At 39.4% G+C, this 24,373-nt stretch overlaps 1 protein-coding gene across 1 annotated transcript; it reads right to left on the bottom strand.

Annotated features, from left to right (window-relative positions):
* On the bottom strand, nucleotides 1,028–17,117 carry LOC108636138 (killer cell lectin-like receptor subfamily B member 1B allele A; the record flags this gene model as incomplete). Its single annotated transcript, XM_018049113.1, is given in 6 exon segments — nucleotides 1,028–1,224; nucleotides 2,184–2,290; nucleotides 7,774–7,815; nucleotides 7,817–7,950; nucleotides 15,071–15,169; nucleotides 17,039–17,117. Coding segments are annotated over 6 exon segments (570 nt in total), but the record flags the coding sequence as incomplete, so codon positions are not given.

Here is a 24,373-nt window from a genome sequence, read left to right as displayed (position 1 = left end):
AGTGTCCCACTCTTTGTGACCCCATTGACTGCAGCATGACAGGCATTCCTGTACTTCACCAGAGATATTTAGTTAAAAATAAATAAAACCTGGAATTTTCCCTGGTGGCTCAGAAGGTAAAGAGTCTGTCTGCAATGCAGGACACCTGGGTTCAATCCCTGGGTTGGGGAGAGCCTCTGGAGAAGGAAATGACAACCCACTCCAATATTCTTGCCTGGAAAATCCCATGGACAGAGGAGCCTCATGGGCTATGATCCATGGGGTCACAAAGAGTCAGACATGACTGAGCGACTAACACACACACAAATAAAACTTGATGATATGAGGTGAAGGTGGAAAGCAGCCTAGAGGTATGCATGTGAGAGAGTAATATCAAGATGAGATGGTTGGATAGCATCACTGATTCAAGAGACATGATTTTGAACAAACTCCAGGAGATAGTGAAGGGCAGGGATATCTGGTATGCTACAGTTCATGGGGTTGCAGATTCAGACATGATTTAGTAACTGAACAACAACAACAACTGGTTTATAGATGACGTAATTGTCTTGTATGGCATATCGTTTACTGAGATATGGAGTGCTGGAAGATGGTTCCTTTTATGATGAATTTAGTAGACTATTTTTGTAAGTTGGGTTGGAAGTACCTTTGAGGTTTTAGACCTGCTGTGTTAAATGGCCAGTAGGGTATATAGGTCTGGTGATTAGAGAATGATCTGAATGGCAGATATGACTTTGTTATGCATTGATTTGTATGTGGTAGTTGAAACTGTGAGAATGTAAGAAATTAACTAAGGATATCAAGTTAAGCTAAGTGAAAGTGTGAATCACTCAGTCTGAAGATACAGAAAAGATAAAGGCTAAAGTTCAAAAAAATAGTGGCAAGATGAGATGGATGATTGAATCACCACATCATTCAGAAGTAAAAAATATATTCATCATACACACTCATTTTCTAAAACATTTTATTTTGTGTATCTCCCTATCTACATTTCTGAGAATAGTACTACAAAAAACCCACACACACAGCCCTCTGAGCTTTCTTATGATCTGAGCTCAAACTTCATGTGATGTCTCTTAGTCAGACAAATAGAGACTTATTTTCTGCCAAGTGGATTATAGTTGACAAATCCATGGATAATTTTTCTGACAACTTTCTTTGGTTATCTTGGTAGAAGACACCAAGGCACATTTCATACTCCGGGTCTCTCGTTCATTTGAAAACCTACAGAAAGAAAGCAGATTGTTTTCTTTACATCAGCCATGAGTATATGCATATGGCCAGAGGCTTACAAGGACTTCAGAAAATGTTTTCTATTTTTTTTTAATAAAGGATAAATTCATTAAAACTATTTAAATATACAACAATATGACAGGCAAAGCAATTCTTCTCACTTTATGTTTTATTTCTCAAACGTCTCTCCAGAGAAGTTAATAGTTCATTTTTGTTGTTTAGTCTCTTAGTTGTGTCTGACTCTTTGTGACCATATAGACCATAACCTGCCAGAATCTTCTGTCCATGGATTCTTCAGGCAAGAATGCTGGAGTAGGTTTCCGTTTCATTCTCCAGGGGATCTTCCTAACCCAGGGATTGAACCTGCATCTCTTGCATTGGCAGGCAGATTCTTTACCACTGAGCCACCAGGGAAGCCCTAATAGTTCACTAAAGAGAGCTAAAATATCACCTCTGACTGTTTTTTAGTCCACTCTGAGCAGTGTATGGGATCCTAGTTCTCTGTGATAGGAGATGGGTTTGAATCCATGTCCCCTGAATTGGGAATGCGGAGTCTTAACCACTGGAACGTCAGGGAAGTCCCTCAGCTCTGATATTTTTATTGCTTAAAAATTGATCACTGTAAGAAGTGAGCAGAAAGTTACGCTCTGTAAAACAAACATGTGCACTCATAAAAGAATTTACACTTGCTAATTTACCTTTTATGTAAAAAGGTAAAATCAGGCAACAGGGCAATCTTGTTTCATACATAAGTTTTCTGAGTGGATTGAGGAAGATTTCTTTCTCAACTTTCTGTGTGAATCATTTTATAGAAATACTTATCAAACTGTAGCACTCAGGAAATTAATACCCATTAGATCACTTCAAAGCCAATGATGTCATACGTCTCTTTGTTGTCACATACAACATGGGATTAAAAACCACAAAAAGAAAAAATGCAAAAGACTTACAGCTGAGTGTCAAAAGTGCTGTTGTCCAACCAGGTCCATAATTTCCCTCCAGGAGGAATCCTCAAACCAGCCCAAAATGAATCATGTATATTTTGCCATATAAAAGTCTAAAAAGAATAGGAAATGTTGTATGAAATCAAGTGATTCTTACAGATGCAAGATAAAATACGACAGGAGCACCTTCTATGTGGCTGGCACTGCACTAGAAGCTATGAATGAACAGGTAAGACATGCTTCATGTTTGCAAATTGATCACAGTGGAGGGGGAATCCACAGTAATGCAATGGGATAAAAGCTAAAGAAAAATTACTAAATGTCTATCAAGAAATGAATGGATAAAGATGTGCTGCATATGTACAATGGAATATTACTCAGCCATAAAAAGCATGAAATTTTATCATTTGTCATACAGAGTGAAGTAAGGCAGAAAGAGAAAAACAAATATCATATGTTAACACACACATATATATAAGGGATCTAAACATAAATTAAAAAAAATCTAGATGTACCTATTTGCAAGGCAGGAATGCAGACATAGAGAAAGAACGTGTGGACACAAGAAGACAGGGAGAGTGGGAAAAATTGGGAGATTGGGATCTCTCTCTCTCTCTCTCTCTCTCTCTATATATATATATATATATGCAAAATAGATAGCTAATGGGAAGCTGTTGTATAGCACAGGGAGCTCAGCTCAGTGCTCTGTGATGACCTAAAGGGGTATTATGGCAGAGTGGGAGGGAGGTTCAAGAGGGAGGGAATATACATATACCAATTATACTCCAATATGAAAACATAAACTGAGACTGTGAAGAAAAAAAAGAAACTATTATGGACAGTGTTAGTAGACACCAAGGCTGTGGAATCAGGCTGCAGCTACTATTACTACTACACATCTTTGCACAGTTATTCATTCTCTTTATTTCTCTATTTTTCCAGTCACTAAAACTCTGACTGTGATAATAGTCATACCTGTCTCAAAGAACTGTTATTGTTTTGTTAATAAGTAATATTAAACACTGTTTAGCACATAATGAATGCTTTTTCCCTAAATGATAGTAATTACTACTAAGTACAAGTATTAAATAATAATATAGAAGCAAGACAACACACAGGAAGAGTTACAGAAAGAAAACAATCTCTGAGGTGATGGAGCACACATTGTTCAAAGGTTTTTTTTTTTTTTTTTTTTTAATTGGAGGACAATTGCTTTACAATATTGTGTTGGTTTCTGCTATACATCAGCATGAATCACTCATAGGTATACATGTGTCCCCTCCCTCTTTAATCTCCCTCCCACCTCCTATCTTATCCCACCTCTCTAGGTTGTCAAAGAACACCTGATTTGAGCTCCTTGCATCATATATAGCAAATTTCCACTGGACATGGTAATCTATGTGCGTGCATGCTACTCTCTCCTTTCCCGACTATGTCCACCAGTCTGTTCTGTATGTCTGCATCTCCATTGCTGAAAATAGGATCATCAGTACCATCTTTCTAGATTCCATATATATGTATTAATATATGATATTTATTTTTCTCTTTCTGACTTAACTTTACTTTGTATAACAGGCTCTAGGTTCATCCACCTTATTAGAACCGACTCAAATGTGTTCTATTTATGGCTAAGTAATATTCCATTGTATATATGTACCATTACTTCTTTATCCATTCATCTATTGATGGACATCTAGGTTGCTTCCTTATCTTAGCTATTGTAAATAATGTTGCAACAAACATTGAGGTACATGTGTCTCTTTCAATTATGGTTTGCTCAGCGTATATGCCCAGTAGTGGGATTGTTGGGTTATATGGTAGTTTTATTCCTAGTTTTTTTAAGGAATCTTCATACTGTTCTCCACAGTGGCTGTATTAATTAACATTTCCACCAATAGTGAAAGAGCATTCCCTTTTCTCCACACCCTCTCCAGCATTTATTGTTTATAGAGATTTTGATGATGGCCATTCTGACCCTTGTGAGTTGATACCTTATTGTAGTTTTAATTTGTATTTCTCTAATGATGAGCGATGCTGAGTACCTCTTTGTGTGTTTATTAGCCATCTGTATGTCTTTGGAGAAATGTCTGATTAGGTCCTCTGCCCATTTTCTTCTTTGGGCTGTTTGTTTTACTGATATTGAGCTGCTTATATATCCTGGAGATTAATCCTTTGTCAGTTTTTTCCTTTGCAATTATTTTCTCCTATTCTGAGGGTTGTCTTTTAATCTTGTTTCTTTTGCTGTGCAAAAGCTTTTAAGTTTAATTAAGTCCCATTTGTTTATTTTTATGTCCATTACTCTAGAAGGTGGGTAATATCTCCTTTTTGTACAATACCATAACCCTGAGACAAAGTATATGGCTGGCCATAATGTGATAAGTTGCTGAAGTTTTGTCCAACTCTTTGTGACTGTAGCCTGCAAGACTCCTCTGTCCATGGGATTTCCAAGGCAAGAATACTGGAGTGAGTTGCCATCTCCTCCTCCAGGAGGTCTTCCCAGCCCAGGGATCGACCCCGTGTCTCTTGTATCTCCTGCATTGGTAGGTAGATTCTTTACCACTGCCCAACTCACATGTATGCCATACCGTGCTCAGTTGCTTCACATGTACATTTGACCCCTATGACAGGCTTCAGGGGCCAGAGGATAGAATATTATGGGCTCAACTCTATCTCTTCAAAATGTATGCATTTGAAGCTCTAACCCCTAGTGCTTCAAAATGCAGCTGCCTTTGGAGACACAGCTTTTAGAGAGGTGACTAAGCAGAAATGAGGCTGTTAGGGTAGATCTTAATCCACTCTGATTATTGTCCTTATAAGGAGCAGAAATTTGGACATACAGAGAGACACAGATGCAGGCATACAGAGGAAAGACCATGTGAGGACAGAGCAAGCAGGTGGCCATCTAGAAACTAAGGAGCGAGGCCTTGGAAGAAACCACATCTGCCAACACCTCGATCTTGAACTTCTAGCCTTCAGAGCGGTGAGTAAGAAATTTCTGATGCTTAAGCCGCCGAGTCTGTGCACTTTGTTATGTTAGCTCTGACAAACTCATACAACCCCCTTTAGTGCTTGCATGCTAAGTCACTTCAGTTGTGTCTGACTCTTTGTAACCTCATGGACTGTAGCCGCCCAGCTCCTCTATCCATAGGATTCTCCAGGCCAGAATTCTGGAGGGGCTGCCATGTCCTCCTTCAGGAGATCTTCCTGACCCAAGGATCAAACTTGCATGTCCTGCATCGGCAGGCAGGTTCTTTACCACTAGCACCACCTGGAAAGCCTTACAGCCTCTTTATTATTCTGTTGGTGGCTCAGATGGTAAAGAAACTGCTTGCAATGTGAGAGATCTGGGTTCAGTTCCTGGGGAGAAACAGACAATAAATCACTGCATGGAGAAATAGTGCAATGCAGTCTTTCCTAAAAACCTTATCTTTTTCCTGCTCATCATCAAATGGAAAAATGCTGAAATGCAGAAAAGACATGTTTTCTAAGCAACAAGAAACCTAACCCATCACTTAAAAATGAACTGAAACTCCACATTAAAGACCTAGGAGGAACTGTGTGTTCATTTCCAAGCACAAAGCTATGTAACTCAGTCTCTTCTTATTAGATGCTTTCTTATTAGGTCCTTTCAAGTTGATACTTTCTTCCCCTTTTTTGTCTTAAGCTGACTTCTAAGAGAAGAAACAAGTCTCTTTTTAGTTCTTCACCCATTCTGGATTTGGTTCATATTCAAACCAATTTGGACTGGATCTGACAAAGAGTTTTACAGTTTAATATTTGGGGTTACATTCGTTACACTGAAGATAACTGACTTCCCATTTTGATTTTCTTGTTGTTGTGGATTTCTATGAAACCCAGAGGAATTTTTTCTTCCCCTTACAAAAGTTTCAACAGCTGCCCTGATATAAAACCTCCAGACTTAACCAGGCTTGTAAAGCACTGTTTGTCATTGAGTTTTCTAAAACTAAGCCTTTGACATCGCTTGTAATTTCAACATACTAATTCTTATGCTGAGAATCCTTATTTGATGTTTGCCAACTAATATCTATACTGGCCTTATTTAGGTTTAGTGTCCAACCTTCGTGTAAGAAAATTTCAATTTAAATTAAGCCAGAGTTAGAAAAATATTGGTTTTCTTCAACAAAAAAACAAAGTTTAATGAGAAGGACTATACTGTATTTCCTTTCTCTGAACATCATTTTTAATTTCAGCTGCCATGCTGTCTGACTACAAACTTTCTGAGCAATGATGGATTAAATATGGGAGATGAGACTGATGTCCTACATTTAAAATGCAATTTGTGAAACGGATCCCTTATAGAGAAGAACTTAGGTATATATTACTAAAAGGATTTCTCCTATCTCTAGCTAAGTGAATGTGAAAGTAAAAGTTGCTCAGTCGTGTTTGACTCTTTGTGACCCCATGGGCTATACAGTTGATGGAATTCTCCAGGCCAGAATACTGGAGTGGGTAGCCTTTCCCTTTTCCAGGGGATCTTCCCAACCCAGGGATTGAATCCAGGTCTCCCGCATTGCAGGCAGACTCTTTACCAGCTGAGCCTCAAAGGAAGCAAAAGAAGCTTAAAATAATAATATAGTTTCAAGGATTCATTCAACCAATAATTGTGCAGTTAATATCAATGAGGTTTAATTTTTTTAATTTTATTTTTATTTATTTATTTTTCAATTTGTAACCATTATTTTTTATTTTTTAAATTTTAAAATCTTTCATTCTTACATGTGTTCCCAAACATGAACCCCTCTCCCACCTCCCTCCCCACAACATCTCTCTGGGTCATCCCCATGCACCAGCCCCAAGCATGCTGCACCCTACATCAGACATGGACTGGCGATTCAATTCTTACATGACCGTATACATGTTAGAATTCCCATTCTCCCAAATCATCCCCCCCTCTCCCTCTCCCTCTGAGTCCAAAAGTCCGTTATACACATCTGTGTCTTTTTTCCTGTCTTGCATACAGGGTCGTCATTGCCATCTTCCTAAATTCCATATATATGTGTTAGTATACTGTATTGGTGTTTTTCTTTCTGGCTTACTTCACTCTGTATAATTGGCTCCAGTTTCATCCATCTCATCAGAACTGATTCAAATGAATTCTTTTTAACGGCTGAGTAATACTCCATTGTGTATATGTACCACAGCTTTCTTATCCATTCATCTGCTGATGGACATCTAGGTTGTTTCCATGTCCTGGCTATTATAAACAGTGCTGCGATGAACATTGGGGTACATGTGTCTCTTTCAATTCTGGTTTCCTCAGTGTGTATGCCCAGCAGTGGGATTGCTGGGTCATAAGGTAGTTCTATTTGCAATTTTTTAAGGAATCTCCACACTGTTCTCCATAGTGGCTGTACTAGTTGGCATTCCCACCAACAGTGTAGGAGGGTTCCCTTTTCTCCACACCCTCTCCAGCATTTATTGCTTGCAGATTTTTGGATCACAGCCATTCTGACTGGTGTGAAGTGGTACCTCTCAATGAGGTTTAAATTTTTTTTCACCGAAATTTTCAAATTTGTAGCGCAAAGAAGTACTGCAGTTGTGAAGGATGCTATAATCTTAAAATTGTATACCTCACCATATCACTGAAGTCTCGGACCACCAAGAGATGTGATTTTTTTCATGACACGGTCATTTTTACTTTCATTCCAAGATTTCTTATTTTCATGTTCAGCAACCCAGGAGCATTTCCCCCCATGTAGCTTCCAATCTTTGGTGGGGCATGATGTGTAAACAGTGGAAGAATTGAAAGGAACTGGAAGGAAAAAGGATAATTAATTAAAAGAAACATGAGAATGCATCCCTAATATTGTATAATAATTAAAGCCTCTCAAAATTTGTTAAATTAGGGCCTAAGCTTTCTTTGACAAAAGTATGGGCTTTTCTCAGAATGGATTTTGAAAGAAAATAAAACCTAACAAAATTTCAATTGTGTATTTTTTTCTTTCTCTCTTTTCTTCTTTCTCCCATTTAATTTATTCTCTTTAAAATATGTTATGTTTTCCATAAACTAGACAATGCACAGACACTAGGATAAAGTGATCAACATCCAAATTCAGGAAGATAAAAATTTTAGAGGAAAACTAGAAATTAGAGATTTCAACTAGTGATCCACCAATAAATCAAACATTTTGAGAATTATATATCACTATAATTTTGAGAATTATAAAATCATGAGAAGAATTTTTACTGGGCAAAATTTGTATGATAGGTGGTCTATAAAACTCAGATAGATTGATCTTCTTATGTATAAAAGGGTCTGGACAGAATTTAAAGCAATTTTATTCAATATCATGTTATCACCTCTATCAAAGGTAGGAGGACTATAATGTCCTTTTGTATTGGGAATAATGTCCCAGAAAATTTGCTATCATAGTCTCGCTAGTTTAAAAAATTAAAGTTTTTGGAAAGAGGTTGAGGAGACTTGGAAAATTTAAAATCCATTTTAAAGTTTTAATGAGTTCCCAGAAGTCGAAATCACTCTATAACCTGGACTGGTCTTTATAATAACATCATATATGCAGGTTCAAAAAAAAAGAAAGGAATACAGTTTTTCAATATAGAATAGAAGCTTAAAACAACAGATTTAGTTCAGTTCAGCTCAGTTCAGTTCAGTCACTCAGTCGTGTCCAACTCTTTGCGACCCCAGGAATCGCAGCACGCCAGGCCTCCCTGTCCATCACCAACTCCCAGATTTCACTCAGACTCACATCCATCGAGTCCGTGATGCCATCCAGGCATCTCATTCTCCATTGTCCCCGTCTCCTCCTGCCCCCAATTCCTCCCAGCATCAGAGTCTTTTCCAATGAGTCAACTCATTGTCATGAGGTGGCCAAAGTACTGAAATTTCAACTTCAGCATCATTCCTTCCAAGGAAATCCCAGGGCTAATCTCCTTCAGAATGGACTGGTTAGATCTCCTTGCAGTCCAAGGGACTCTCAAAAGTCTTCTCCAACACCACAGTTCAAAAGCATCAATTCTTCGGTGCTCAGCCTTCTTCACAGTCCAACTCTCTCATCCATACATGATCACTGGAAAAAACCATAGCCTTGACTAGATGGACCTTTGTTGGCAAGGTAATGTCTCTGCTTTTCAATATGCAATCTAGGTTGGTCATAACTTTTCTTCCAAGGAGTAAGTGTCTTTTAATTTCATGACTGCAATCACCATCTTCAGTGATTTTGGAGCCCCCCCCCAAATAAAGTCTGACACTGTTTTCACTGTTTCCCCATCTATTTCTTATGAAGTGATGGGACCAGATGCCATGGTCTTAGTTTTCTGAATGTTGAGCTTTAAGCCAACTTTTTAACTCTCCACTTTAAAATAATAAAGGAAATGGAAAGAAAAATAAAACAGAAAATCTAAATAATTGAGTTTTCTCTTGACTTTTAAAAGTATATAAATGCATTCATATGTGAATGATAAAACCTTTCAAAAAATGATCATTTATAATATTTTTTATTTAGTACCATTAAAAATTCACCCTTTCCAGTCCATTTTAGTTTACTGATTTCTAGAATGTTGATGTTCACTCTTGCCATCTCTTGTTTGACCACTTCCAATTTGCCTTGATTCATGGACCTGACATTCCAGGTTCTGAAACAATATTGCTCTTTACAGCATCAGATCTTGCTTCTATCACCAGTCACATCCACAGCTGGGTATTGTTTTTGCTTTGGCTCCATCCCTTCATTCTTTCTAGAGTTATTTCTCCACTGATCTCCAGTAGCATATTGGGCACCTACTGACCTGGGGAGTTCCTCTTCCAGTATCCTATCATTTTGCCTTTTCATACTGTTCATGGGATTCTCAAGGCAAGAATACTGAAGTGGCTTGCCATTCCCTTCTCCAGTGGACCACATTCTGTCAAACCTCTCCACCATGACCGGTCCATCTTGGGTTGCCCCGCAGGCATGGCTTGGTTTCATTGAGTTAGACAAGGATGTGGTCCTAGTGTGATTAGATAGACCAGTTTTATGTGAGTACGGTCTCACTGTGTCTGCCCTCTGATGCCCTCTTGCAACACCTACCATGTTACTTGAGTTTCTCTTACCTTGGGCCTGTGGTATCATTTCACGGCTGGCCCAGCAAAGTGCAGCTGCTGCTCCTTACCTTGGATGAGGGGTATCTCCTCACCACAGCCAGGTGACCATTATATCTACTACTGTGGGCAGGAATCCCTCAGAAGAAATGGAGTAGCCATCATGGTCACGAAAGAGTCCAAAATGCAGTACTTGGATGCAATCTAAAAAATGAAAGAATGATCTCTGTTCGTCTCCAAGGCAAACTATTCAATATCATGGTAATCCAAGTCTATGCCCCAAACAGTAACACTGAAGAAGCTGAAGTTGAATGGTTCTATGAAGACCTACAAGACCTTTCAGAACTAACACCCAAAAAAGATGTCCTTTTCATTATAGGGGACTGGATTGCAAAAGTAGGAAGTCAAGACACACCTGGAGTGACAGGTAAATTTGGCCTTGGAATGTGGACTGAAGCAGGGCAAAGACTAATAGAATTTTGCCAAGAAAATGCACTGGTCATAGCAAACACCCTCTTCCAACAACACAAGAGAAGACTCTACACATGGACACCACGAGATGGTCAACAACGAAATCAGATTGATTTTATTCTTTGCACCCAAAGATGGAGAAGCACTATAGAGTCAACAAAAACAAGACCAGGAACTGACTGTGGCTCAGATCATGAACTCCTTATTACCAAATTCAGACTAAAATTGAAGAAAGTAGGGAAAACCACTAGACCATTCAGGTATGACCTAAATCAAATCCCTTATGATTATACAGTGGAAGTGAGAAGTAGATTTAAGGGCCTAGATCTGATAGATAGAATGTCTGATGAACTATGGAATGAGGTTCGTGACATTGTACAGGAGACAGGGATCAAGATCATCACTATGGAAAACAAATGCAAGAAAGCAAAATGGCTGTCTGGGGAGGCCTTACAAATAGCTGTGAAAAGAAGAGAAGTGAAAAGCAAAGGAGAAAAGGAAAGTGTAAGCATCTGAATGCAGAGTTCCATAGAATAGCAAGAAGAGATAAGAAAGCCTTCTTCAGCGATCAATGCAAAAAATAGAGGAAAACAACAGAATGGGAAAGACTAGAGGTCTCTTCAAGAAAATTAGAGATACCAAGGGAACATTTCATGCAAAGATGGGCTGATAAGGGAAAGATATGGTATGGACCTAACAGAAGCAGAAGATATTTAGAAGAGGTGGCAAAAATACACAGAAGAACTGTAAAAAAAAGATCTTCACAACCTGGATAATCATGATGGTGTGATCACTCACCTAGAACCAGACATCGTGGAATGTGAAGTCAAGTGAGTCTTAGAAAGCATCACTACAAACAAATCTAGTGGAGGTGATGGAATTCCAGTTCACCTCTTTCAAATCCTGAAAGATGATGCTGTGAAAGTGCTGCACTCAATACGCCAGCAAATTTGGAAAACTCAGCAGTGGCCACAGGACTGGAAAAGGTCAGTTTCCATTACAATTCCAAAGAAAGGCAATGCCAAAGAATGCTCAAAGTACCACACAATTGAATTCATCTCACTTGCTAGTAAAGTAATGCTCAAAATTCTCCAAGCCAGGTTTCAGCAATACATGAACCGTGAACTTCCTGATGTTCAAGCTGGTTTAAGACAAGGCAGAGGAACCAGAGATCAAATTGCCAACATCCGCTGGATCATCAAGAAAGCAAGAGAGTTCCAGAAAATCATCTGCTTTCTTGACTATGCCAAAGCCTTTGACTGTGTGGATCACAATAAACTGTGGAAAATTCTTCAAGAGATGGGAATACCAGACCACCTGACCTGCCTCTTGAGAAATCTGTATGCAGGTCAGGAAGCAACAGGTAGAACTGGATATGGAACAACAAACTTGTTCTAAATAGGAAAAGGAGTATGTCAAGGCTGTATATTGTCACCCTGCTTATTTAACTTCTATGCAGAGTACATCATGAGAAACGCTCGACTGGAAGAAACACAAGCTAGAATCAAGATTGCCTGGAGAAGTATCAATAACCTCAGATATGCAGATGACACCACCCTTATGGCAGAATGAAGAGGGACTAAAAAGTCTCTTGATGAACATGAAAGAGAAGAGTGAAAAAGTTGACTTAAAGCTCAGCATTCAGAAAACAAAGATCATGGCATTCGGTCCCATCCCTTCATGGGAAATAGATGGAGAAACAGTGGAAACAGTGTCAGATTATATTTTGGGGGGCTCCAAAATCACTGCAGATGGTGACTGCAGCCATGAAATTAAAAGACGCTTACTCCTTTGGAAGAAAAGTTATGACCAACCTAGATAGCATATTCAAAAGCAGAGACATTACTTTGCCGACTAAGGTCCGTCTAGTCAAGGCTATGGTTTTTCCTGTGGTCATGTATGGATGTGAGAGTTGGATTGTGAAGAAGGCTGAGCGCCGAAGAATTAATGCTTTTGAAATGTGGTGTTGGAGAAGACTCTTAAGAGTCTCTTGGACTGCAAGGAGATTCAACCAGTCCATTCTGCAGGAGACCAGCCCTGGAATTTCTTTGCAAGGAATGGTGCTAAAGCTGAAAATCCAGGTCTTTGGCCACCTCATGAGAAGAGTTGACTCATTGGAAAAGTCTCTGATGCTGAGAGGGTTTGGGGACAGGAGGAGAAGGGGACGACAGAGGATGAGATGGCTGGATGGCATCACGGACTCGATGGATGTGAGTCTGAGTGAACTCCGGGAGTTGGTAATGGACAGGGAGGCCTGGCGTGCTGTGATTCATGGGGTCGCAAAGAGTCGGACACGACTGAGTGACTGAACTCAACTGAACTGAACCATTAACAAACTGACAAAAAGCTATGTGATGCTGATCATGAATTTTAGGAATGAAAATATTTTGACCATATTCTACACCTGCACATGTCCCAGTAGAAATAAAAATACTAATAAAATGCAACGATTTCAACATAGTACCTTTAAATTCATTTAAAACACAGACAAGGTTATTTTTCTCATTTGTGTTCAATCTTTAAATAGTTTTGTCAAGGACGGTAATAGGTCCCTGAAAAACAATGGTCTAAACCATCCCTCTGTACAGGTAGGGGAATTTCCCCTTTATTCGGATATACCGAAGTAAAATACATGCTACTGTCCACACTTGCTTATTCAGGAATTCAGTTCAGTTCCGTTCAGTCATTCAGTCATGTCTGACTTTGCAGTCCCATGGACTGCAACACGCCAGGCTTCCCTGTCCATTACCAACATCCAGAGTTTACTCAAACTCATATCCATTGAATTGGTGATGTCATCCAACCATCTTATCCTCTGTTGTCCCCTTCTTCTCCTGCCTTCAATCTTTTCCAGCATCAGAGTTTTTTCCAGTGAGTCAGTTCTTCACATCAGGTGGCCAAAATATTGGAGTTTCAGCTTCAGCATCAGTCCTTTCAATGAATATTCAAGACTGATTTCCTTTAGGATAGACTCGTTGAATCTTGCAGTCCAAGGGACTCTCAAGAGTCTTCTCCAACACCACAGTTCAAAAGCATCAATTCTTTGGTGCTTAGCTTTCTTTATGGTCCAATTCTCACATCCATACATGACTACTGGAAAAACAATAGCTTTGACTAGATGGATCTTTGATGGCAAAGTAATGTCTCTGCTTTTTAATACGCTCTGTGGATTGGCCATAACTTTTCTTCCATGGAGCAAGCGTCTGTTAATCTCATGGCTGCAGTCATCCTCTGCAGTGATTTTGAAGACCAAAATAATAAAGTCTGTCACTGTTTCCATTGTTTTCCCATCTATTTGCCGTGAAGTGATGGGACAGGATGCCATGATCTTAGTTTTCTGAACGTTGAGCTTTAAGCAAACTTTTTCACTCTCCTCTTTCACTTTTATCAAGAGGTTCTTTAGTTCTTCTTCACTCTCTGCCATAAGGGTGGTGTCATTTGCATATATGAGGCTATTGATATTTCTCCTGGCAATCTTAATTCCAGCTTGTGCTTCATCCAGCCTGGCATTTCTCATGATGCACTCTGCATATAAGTTAAATAAGCAGGGTGACAATATACAGCCTTGACATACTTCTTTCCCGATTTGGAACCAGTTTGTTGTTTCAACATAAATTGTATTAAAGATTTACTGTGCATGGCCCCGCCCATCAGAACAAGACCCAGTTTCCCCCTCAGTCAGTCTCTCCCATCAGGAAGCTTCCATAAGCCTCTTATCCTTTTCCATTAGAGGGCAGACAGAATGAAAACCACAATCACAGAAAACCAACCCATTTGATCATATGGACCACAGCCTTGTCTAACTCAGTGAAACCATGAGCCATGCTGTGTAGGGCCACCCAGCACGGATGGGTGATAGTGGAGAGTCCTGACAAAATGTGGTCCACTGGAGAAAGGAATGGCAGACCACTTCAGTATTCTTGCCTTGAGAGTCCCATGAACAGTATGAAAAGGCAAAAAGATAGGACACCGAAAGATGAATTCCCCTGGTCGGTAGGTGCCCAATATGCTACTGGAGATCAGTGGACAAATAACTCCAGACAGTATGAAGAGACAGAGCCAAAGCAAAAACAACACCCAGTTGTAGATGTGACTGGTGATAGAAGCAAGGTCCGATGCTGTAAAGAGCAATATTGCATAGGATCCTGGAATGTCAGGTCCATGAATCAAGGCAAATTGGAAGGGATCAAACAGGAGATGGCAAGAGTGAACATCGACATTTTAGGAATCAGCAAACTAAAATGGACTGGAATGGGTGACTTTAACTCAGATGACCATTATGTCTACTACTGTGGGCAAGAATCCCTTACAAGAAATGGAGTAGCCATCATAGTCAGGAATTAGGCAATATAAAATGACATACTTATTGAGCTGTTTGCTTCAGATTTACTTTGCTCAGTACAATATTTCTTCTTTGGTTCATTATCCACTTCAGTTTGTCTTGCAGATTTGAACTGAATAACTAGTGAAAGAAGACACATCTCTTCTTAATTAAATATAAAACAGAAAACGGTCAGGTTGTAGTGACTCAGTGAAGTTGATTAATTTGGAAACTCCAGAGTAATTAAAGTAATTAAAATTTATGGGGAAAAATCCTTTTTCCAAGATTAGACCTTCTTTTGCACATAGTCCTGTTAATTTTATTAATATCAAATTTAGGGGACTTGGTAAAATATAATCTGGGACCAGAAGGAAACTCACTTGATTTTTTCTGGAGTTTTCATATTTATTTTAATAAACACAAAATAACCAGCTTTGAATGTAGACTTCATTTGGAGAGTTTGTGTTTGGTAAGTTCCTATGAACTGTACCAGGTGTCACCTGATTCATGGAAAGAGCTTTATGCGTTTTGATTTCAGTTCATGATTCTGTTCCTTTTGAGGTTGTCCATTTAAAGTCTACATATGGAAGGACAGGGTGAGCCCAGAGTATTTTTCTACCATGAGGAAGACATTTGTCTTTCTGATGGCCATTTCACTGAAATTACTTTTGGTTATTTATAATCTCACAATAGTGTGTTTTAATCAGTTAAATCTTTAAAATCTATTGTAGTAACAGATCTGTTACTAACAAACTACTGTTTGGATAACAAGCAAATTGATTAGCCTATACCAAAAAGAAACATAGCAGAGAGGGTACTTTTGTTTTTTTTTTTTTTAATGGTCATGCCCCATGGCATGTGGGATCATAGTTCCCTGACCAGGGATCAAAACTGCACCCTCTGCAGTGGAAATGCAGAGTCGTTTTAACCATTGGACTGCCAGGGAAGTCCCAGCAGAGGTGTTGAATGTTAAGTATTTTTTGCTTCATCCCCTCAATGTTAAAGTCCCAATTTGGCCAATGCCTAGTTATATTAAACTAGTCAAACCACTTATCACTCTGGGCTGTAGACTGTTCACCTCAACTGGAGGCTTGACTTTGTTGATTTCTAGGGCCCCATCCAGTTCTAGAATTCTGATTCTGCCCATCGACCTCTAGTAACTAATGGCATACATAATTACTAATATCCTTCACAAGGACAATACAGGCAGATACTGTCTTGATCTGTTCTAGGGTTTGGTTCAATCTGGAAACCTGAATTCCTTAGAGTATACATCATCTGGAAGTTTTTCTCCAAGCATTTGCTTAATGAACTATTCAAATAATTGCCATATAAAGTTGGACTATGTTTCACTACATCCATGGCATATGAGTATAATTTTAAAGTGCCTGAGTGAATTGATTGGTTTTAGACAAAATTTTCACCCATGGATGCAAGATTGAGGATGCCCCTGAGTAGTTAATGGGGCTTCCTTTGTGGCTCAGCTGGTAAAGAATCCACCTGCAATGCAGGAGGCCCGGTTCAATTCCTGGGTTGGGAAGATCCCTTGGAGAAGGGAAAGGCTACCCACTCCAGTATTCTGGCCCGAAGAATTCCACAGACTGTATAGTCTATAGGGTAACAAAGAGCTAGACACGACTGAGTGACTTTCACTTCACTTTCAGGATGCCATGATTTTAGTAAGCTTGAATAAAATCTTGAATAAACTTAAACAGAAATATGCTTCATAGTTTAATTTGCTTTCCCAAACATGGTTCAGAAAAGCTGATTTTGATAATAAAATATAAATCTAGCATCCTTCATATATCAATGAAATGAATCCATAATATATGTAATAACACATGATGAAGTTCTATGGAAAATCTCTAATTTTATTTGTGTATCCAATTTCCTCCTTTTTGTGAAATTGTACTGAATTGTGTAGAAACCACTTTAACAGCAAACACAATTACAACAGGGCATGATAAAATAATACTTTGGGGTAAATAAAGGTTATTGGTAATTGCTTACCAAGCATGCTCAGCACAATTACTATTACAAGAAGAATGATAATCATTGCACATCCAACTTTCAGGAAAATTCCTTGGTGGTGAGAATTTATAACATTGGATAAATTTCACTAGTAAGCCCAGTAAGTACTTCCTTAGGTGGTAAAAAAGGGCTGAATAAACTTTGCCAGTTATGCTCTTGAGGTACTTTCCTTTGAAATATGCAGACCTAATTTCCTCTTACATACAAATTTGGTCCCCTGATTTGTGAAGAAGAGGGAATTTATAACACTGAATGAATATATTTTTTTCCTTTTGATTCACAATTCATAATATTAACTTATGATCTACTCTCTGCATCCCTAAGTTTTGTATAAGACTGAAATTCTCAAGATTCTCTAATAAACCTCCTGACAGCCTTCACTTATTTGGGTTGATCCATTCTTTTATGAGAAAGGCAGAGGAACCAGAGATCAAATTGCCAACATCCACTGGATCATCAAAAAAGCAAGAGTTCCAGAAAAACATCTATTTCTGCTTTCTTGACAATGCCAAAGCCTTTGACTGTGTGGATCACAATCAACTGTGGAAAATTCTGAAAGAGACGGGAATACCAGACCACCTGACCTGCCTTTTGAGAAACTTATATGCAGGTCAGGAAGCAACAGTTAGAACTGGGCACGGAAAAACAGACTGGAAAATAAGAAAAGGAGTACGTCAAGGCTGTATATTGTATATTGTCACCCTGCTTATTTAACTTCTATGCAGAGTACATCATGAGAAACGCTGGACTGGAAGAAACACAAGCTGGAATCAAGATTGCTGGGAGAAATATCAATAACCTCAGATATGCAGATGACACCACCCTTATGGCAGAAAGTGAAGAGGAGCTAAAAAGCCTATTGATGAAACTGAAAGAGGAGAGTGAAAAAGTTGACTTAAAGCTCAGCATACAGAAAACGAAGATCATGGCATCCGGTCCCATCACTTCATGGCAATAGATGGGGAAACAGTGGCAACAGTGGCACGCTTTATTTTTGGGGGCTCCAGAATCACTGCAGATGGTGTCTGCAGACATGAAATTAAAAGATGCTTACTGCTTGGAAGAAAAGTTATGACCAACCTAGATAGCATATTCAAAAGCAGAGACATTACTTTACCAACAAAGGTCTATCTTGTCAAGGCTATGGTTTTTCCTGTGGTCATGTTTGGATGTGAGAGTTGGACTGTGAAGAAAGCTGAGCACCGAAGAATTGATGCTTTTGAACTGTGGTGTTGGAGAAGACTCTTGAGAGTCCCTTGGACTGCAAGGAGATCCAACCAGTCCATTCTGAAGGAGATTAGCCCTGGGATTTCTTTGGAAGGAATGATGATAAAGCTGAAACTCCGGTACTTTGGCCACCTCATGCGAAGAGTTGACTCATTGGAAAAGACTCTGATGCTGGCAGGGATTGGAGGCAGGAGGAGAAGGGGACGACAGAGGATGAGATGGCTGGATGGCGTCACTGACTCGATGGACGTGAGTCTGAGTGAACTCTGGGAGTTGGTAATGGATAGGGAGGCCTGGCATGCCTCCCTGTCCATGGGGTCTCAAAGAGTCAGACATGACTGAGCAACTGAACTTACTGATTCTTTTATGCATTCCTATACAATAAACCTATTTCCTGTTATATGTAATTGCAATTTCATAAAATTATATGTTTTAAAATAAAAGTGATTTTAGGGATAACCTTGTGCAATATTTGAATGTTAAAATGGGGATTTTAAGTCCATAAAACACAGTTACTTGATAGTAGAGTGGAGATTATACCTCAGGTTTCTTGACTACCAAATTACACTTTGTTCACTATCCATTCTATCACTTGTAATCAGATAAATAAGTCATAAAAAGAAAATGACATTTTTAGCTCCGGGCTGATTGATGACTGAAACCAAGAGGCTCTTATCCAAAATCAGTTCAGTTCAGTCCAGTTCAGTCACTCAGGCGTGTCCAACTCTTTGCGACCCCAGGAATCGGAGCACGCTAGGCCTCCCTGTTCATCACCAACACCCAGAGTTCACCCAGACTCACGTCCATCGAGTCAGTGATGCCATCCAGCCATCTCATCCTCTGTCGTCCCCTTCTCCTCCTGTCCCCAATCCCTCCCAGCATCAGAGTCTTTTCCAATGAGTCAACTCTTCGCATGAGGTGGCCAAAGTACCGGAGTTTCAGCTTTATCATCATTCCTTCCAAAGAAATCCCAGGGCTAATCTCCTTCAGAATGGACTGGTTGGATCTCCTTGCAGTCCAAGGGACTCTCAAGAGTCTTCTCCAACACCACAGTTCAAAAGCATCAATTCTTCAGCACTCAGCCTTCTTCACAATCCAACTCTCACATCCACTTATGACCACAGGAAAAACCATAGCCTTGACTAGCCAGACCTTAGTCGGCAAAGTAATGTCTCTGCTTTTGAATATACTATCTAGGTTGGTCATAACTTTTCTTCCAAGGAAAAAGAGTCTTTTAATTTCATGGCTGCAGTCACCATCTACAGTGATTTTGGAGCCCCCCCAAAATAAAGTCTGACACTGTTTCTACTGTTTCCCCATCTATTTGCCATGAAGTGATGGGACCGGATGCCATGATCTTCATTTTCTAAATGCTGAGCTTTAAGCCAACTTTTTCACTCTCCTCTTTTACTTTCATCAAGAGGCTTTTTAGTTCCTCTTCACTTTCTGCCATATGGGTGGTGTCATCTGCATATCTGAGGTTATTGATATTTCTCCCAGCAATCTTGATTCCAGCTTGTGTTTCTTCCAGTCCAGCATTTCTCATGACGTACTCTTAATACAAGTTAAATAAGCAGGGTGACAATATACAGCCTTGACGTACTCCTTTTCCTATTTGGAACCAGTCTGTTGTTCCATGTCTAGTTCAAACTGTTGCTTCCTGACCTGCATAGAGGTTTCTCAAGAGGCATGTCAGGTGGTCTGGTATTCCCATCTTTTGAAGAATTTTCCACAGTTTATTGTGATCCACACAGTCAAAGGCTTTAGCATAGTCAATAAAGCAGAAATAGATGTTTTTCTGGAACTCTCTTGCTTTTCCATGATCCAGCAGATGTTGGTATAGTACCGGGAGTATATTCAATATTTTATAATACCCTACATGGTATATAATCTATGAAAACGTCATACTATGTTGAAGATAATATAATATTGTAAGTCAACTATGCAGCAATAAAAAAGTTGCTAATATGTTTCAGGGCATGATAGAAGGTGGGAAACTATGGTTTATCAATGTAAAGCAAGCATGGTGATTGGACTTCCACCTCCTGTGGGTGAATCTAACTTCCAGATCTATGGAGTTGCAGGATTTTTGACAAAGCACCAAAGCCCTGTGTCTGGCCTAGTTTGTAGCATCACATGTTTCTCTGTTCCTGAGTCTTCTGTTTGCTTATTCACCCTTCCTTCCCTATTTCTTCAGTGTACAAAAGTCTGCTTATTCCCTGCAGTGCCAACTTGGAAAGTTGTTATATGCTCACAAAGCAGCATCTGAATCAGAAAGAACAGACATTGTGCTGAGACCGCTCCTAAAATCCCCTCGGATCCCTGGAGTGCTTTAATAAGTCTAGTTTGAACAAACTTCAAAGCTACAGTGACTATTTGCTGCTGCTGCTGCTAAGTCGTTTCAGTCATGTCCGACTCTGTGCGACCCCATAGACTGCAGCCCACCAGGCTCCTCTGTCTCTGGGATTCTCCAGGCAAGAATACTGGAGAGGGTTGCCATTTCCTTCTCCAATGCATGAAAATGAAAAGTGAAAGTGAACTCGCTGAGTCGTGCCCTACTCTTAGTGACCCCATGGACTGCAGCCTACCAGGCTCCTCCGTCCATGGGATTTTCCAGGCAAGAGTACTGGAGTGGGTTACCATTGCCTTCTCCACAGTGACTGTTTAGACAAACTTAAAAGAATGCTGTCTCGGGGAAAAAGGAATCTTTGTTCTAATACTTTAGCAAAATCCTGATTGTGACCGTCAGAAGCCCAGCAATCTTCTCCAGGACTCTAAACAGATGACGTGGAATTCTCTCATATCCCCACCAGCCTACAAGACACCTTTGCAAGAAGATCCAGGTGGATGCAGACAAAGTGTATTGCTGGCTCAGCAGAGCTTAAGTTGCATTTCTGGCCTTTGGGTCCTTTTATTTTATTCGTTTCTATTTAACAGTAAACACATGGAGCACTTTGAATTTTATCCAACCTGTATTATAAATGTTCTGTTGACTCTAATTTTAATTTTCTGTACTGCAGAAGCCAATCAAAGTTTTCAGGAGCAAAAATGGGACCAAAGCCTGATCTATGAACCCCTAAAAGGCTGGACACTCCCTAGCTATGAAAACTCAATTTCTTTCTCTGACTGTGAAGGGTCTGAGGAAGCCTCCACCTGCAGTGTACAAGGTAACACATCAGCTTACCACAATTTCATGTATCCTGACTAAACCTAGACTCTTGGTTCAGAGACAGTGGACCTTATTATCCTCAGAACAGCAAACAGTATGTTTCACGTTTAAGCTTCCCATGGACACTTACCACCAATGCCCTAGTTCTGCTGGAGCTGGATCAGCCAGTCACGTGACTACTGCACATGTAGGGAACTGGAATCAAAAGCTTATGAAACACATTGAAAATATTGGGCTGCAAGGAAACTTGCCTGATCTTTGCCCTAGAAGGTCAAATTGTCTCTTATACTGGAAAACAAATCAGCTTCCTGCTCCTATAAAAAGAAATATCCTTTATGTCCAGGTCTGTTTTTTCTACAAGTACCCCTGAAAAGATTTTTGTTGATTTTCAGTCGCTAAGTCATGTCCTATTCTTTGTGACCGCATGGACTGCAGCATGCCAGGCCTCCATGTCCTTCACTATCTCTCAAAGTTTGCCCAAGTTCATGTCCACTGAGTCGGTGATGCTATCCAAAGATATCCCAGAATGAAAGTTGACGTTCATCTATTAGACATGCAAAAACACCAAGGGCTTATGCATAACTGTCTCAGCAATATCCATCCCTCATTTCTATACCACCTTAGTTTCTGATGAATTTTCTCACAAATATGCTACTTCAGTGGGCCACTCTGATTAAGCTGACCACTAGGAACTGGGACCAAATTTTTCTCTTCAATATTTAATTAAATAGTCATTTATTTAGCTGCATTAGGTCTTAGTTGTAGCCTGTGGGATCTTAAACTTTTGTTGCAGTATGTAGGACCTTTAGTTGCAGCATATGGGATCTAGTTTCGTGGCTAGAGATCAAATCCAGGCCCCCTGAGTTGGGAGCTCAGAGTGTTAAACAGTGGACCACTAGGGAAGTCCCCTAGTATCTATCTAATTAACACACCTATCAACAGAGTGCCAAGCAGTGAGATGAGGCCAATTTAAAGTCCTGATCTCATCTATGCCCTTCCCAGGATTTTAGATCCAACCAACTAAATAAATCCATAAACTACCAGGGACTCTCTTAGGAAGCCAGAGTCTTTTTTTCTTTAGTTCCTTTGCAGACTTTTGTATTATACTTGCCCTAAGGCATCAATCCAGGTATAAGAGGATGTATTGATGACTGCACAGGCTCACAAGGAGGAAGGCTAGGGCAATTCTCACATTCTTTTAAAAATATATTTTATTGCAGTAGAGTTGATGACTCTAACTTTCTTAACAGCCTTGGCCAGTGAGCTGAGTTGATCTGCATGCTTTCAAGGGTGAAGGTTTGTGATATTGATCATTTTAGGTAAGTCTAAGCAAATTTTGTACCAAATTATCTAATTGTATCCTTCTTCTTTAAAGACTATGGAACTGAATCAACTTCAGTTTTTTTATATCGTAGATGTCTATTTTACTTTTACTTATTTTTTGGCCATGCCATGCGGCATTCGGAATCTTAGTTTCCCAACCAGGGATGGAACACATACCCCTTACAGTGGGAGATCAGAGTCCCAACTGCTCTTGGGAACAAATTTCTTCATCTGCAAGATGAGGTAAATCTTTGGTAAATAGTAAAAACTCAATAAACACTGAGACATGCAAGGTAAGGTAAGAGATTGGACTTTAGGAAAATTCTCCTGGCCTCATCTCTGCTTTTGTAGAATATGGTCATTGTATAACACACACTTTCTATGAGTCTTTCTATGTTTATGCATCTTATCTCTGTAGTTAGATTAACTGATATTCCTAGAAACAGAGGGGATCAATTGTTTAGGGAAACAAGAGGCCATTTACTTGTTACTAGGTCAGTGACTTGCATTGTTCCAGGAAGGAGAATCAGTTGTTTGCTGTGACTATGACTCTGGCTAATTGGCCTGGAATTGTGTCAGTTAGTACAGTGATATTTGATTAATTTATTCCAGCACAAACAAGGGGAAATTTCTTCCTTACCAACTCCATGTACCAGGATTAAAAAAAAAAAATAATCCAAGTGTAATCAAGGTCTTAGGAAGCCAGGCATTTTGCTTTATAAACTAAAGATTGTATAGATAAGCAAGCACTTATTTGAGATTAGAAAATATTCTAGTGTCAACAAATCACTAAGGTCCTTTATTGAAAGGCTTTTAAAGATCTGTACTTCCTTTTTTCTGTTAGAGACCTGTGATGTGTTTAAAGTAATATAAAAAAGTAAAGAGAAAAAGTACCAATCTATTCTGCCATATCAAACAAAGAGAAAGAAGCAGGATATTATTTTTTCTTATAAAATCCTTATTTTTCTAGTTATCCCTAGCCAAGAATAATGGACTTTTATTTTTAATCATGATCTAGTTTTGAAGAAATAATATTACACAAATTAATCCCTTGAAGAGCAAGACTTTTGCTCTTCAGCTTGGCAAGTCACTGAGCATTACATGTGAAATAATTTTACTTTTTCAAGATTTTATCCTATTGCATCAAAATTGAGAATATCACATATAATTTCACTCCACATCTCTCACAAACTTTCAAATTTATTTGCATTCATTTTACCTCGACTTCTTTTTATGTCAGAAGATTAACTGTCCCTCCTCCTTATTTAAGTCAATTTTACCTCCATGTATATTGTAGATTCCATCTGTCCACATCCTTTATAAAAACTTTTTATTTTGTATTGGAGTATAGTCAATCAATCCTAAAGGAAATCAACCCTGAATACTCATTGGGAGGACTGATGTTCCAATACTTGGCCACCTGACTTGAAGAGCTAACTCACTGGGAAAGACCCTGATGCTGGGAAAACTGAGGGCCAGGAGGAGAAGAGGGTGACAGAGGATGAGATGGTTGGATGGCATCATTGGCTCAATGGACATGAATTTGAGCAAACTCCGAGAGATGGTGAAGGACGGGAAGCCTGGTGTGCTGCAGT

The sequence above is a fragment of the Capra hircus genome, chromosome 5, assembly GCF_001704415.2.
Source record: "Capra hircus breed San Clemente chromosome 5, ASM170441v1, whole genome shotgun sequence".
NCBI lineage: Eukaryota > Metazoa > Chordata > Mammalia > Artiodactyla > Bovidae > Capra > Capra hircus.
Note: the sequence above shows the minus strand (reverse complement) of the source record. Positions and strands in the feature narration are given on the sequence as shown.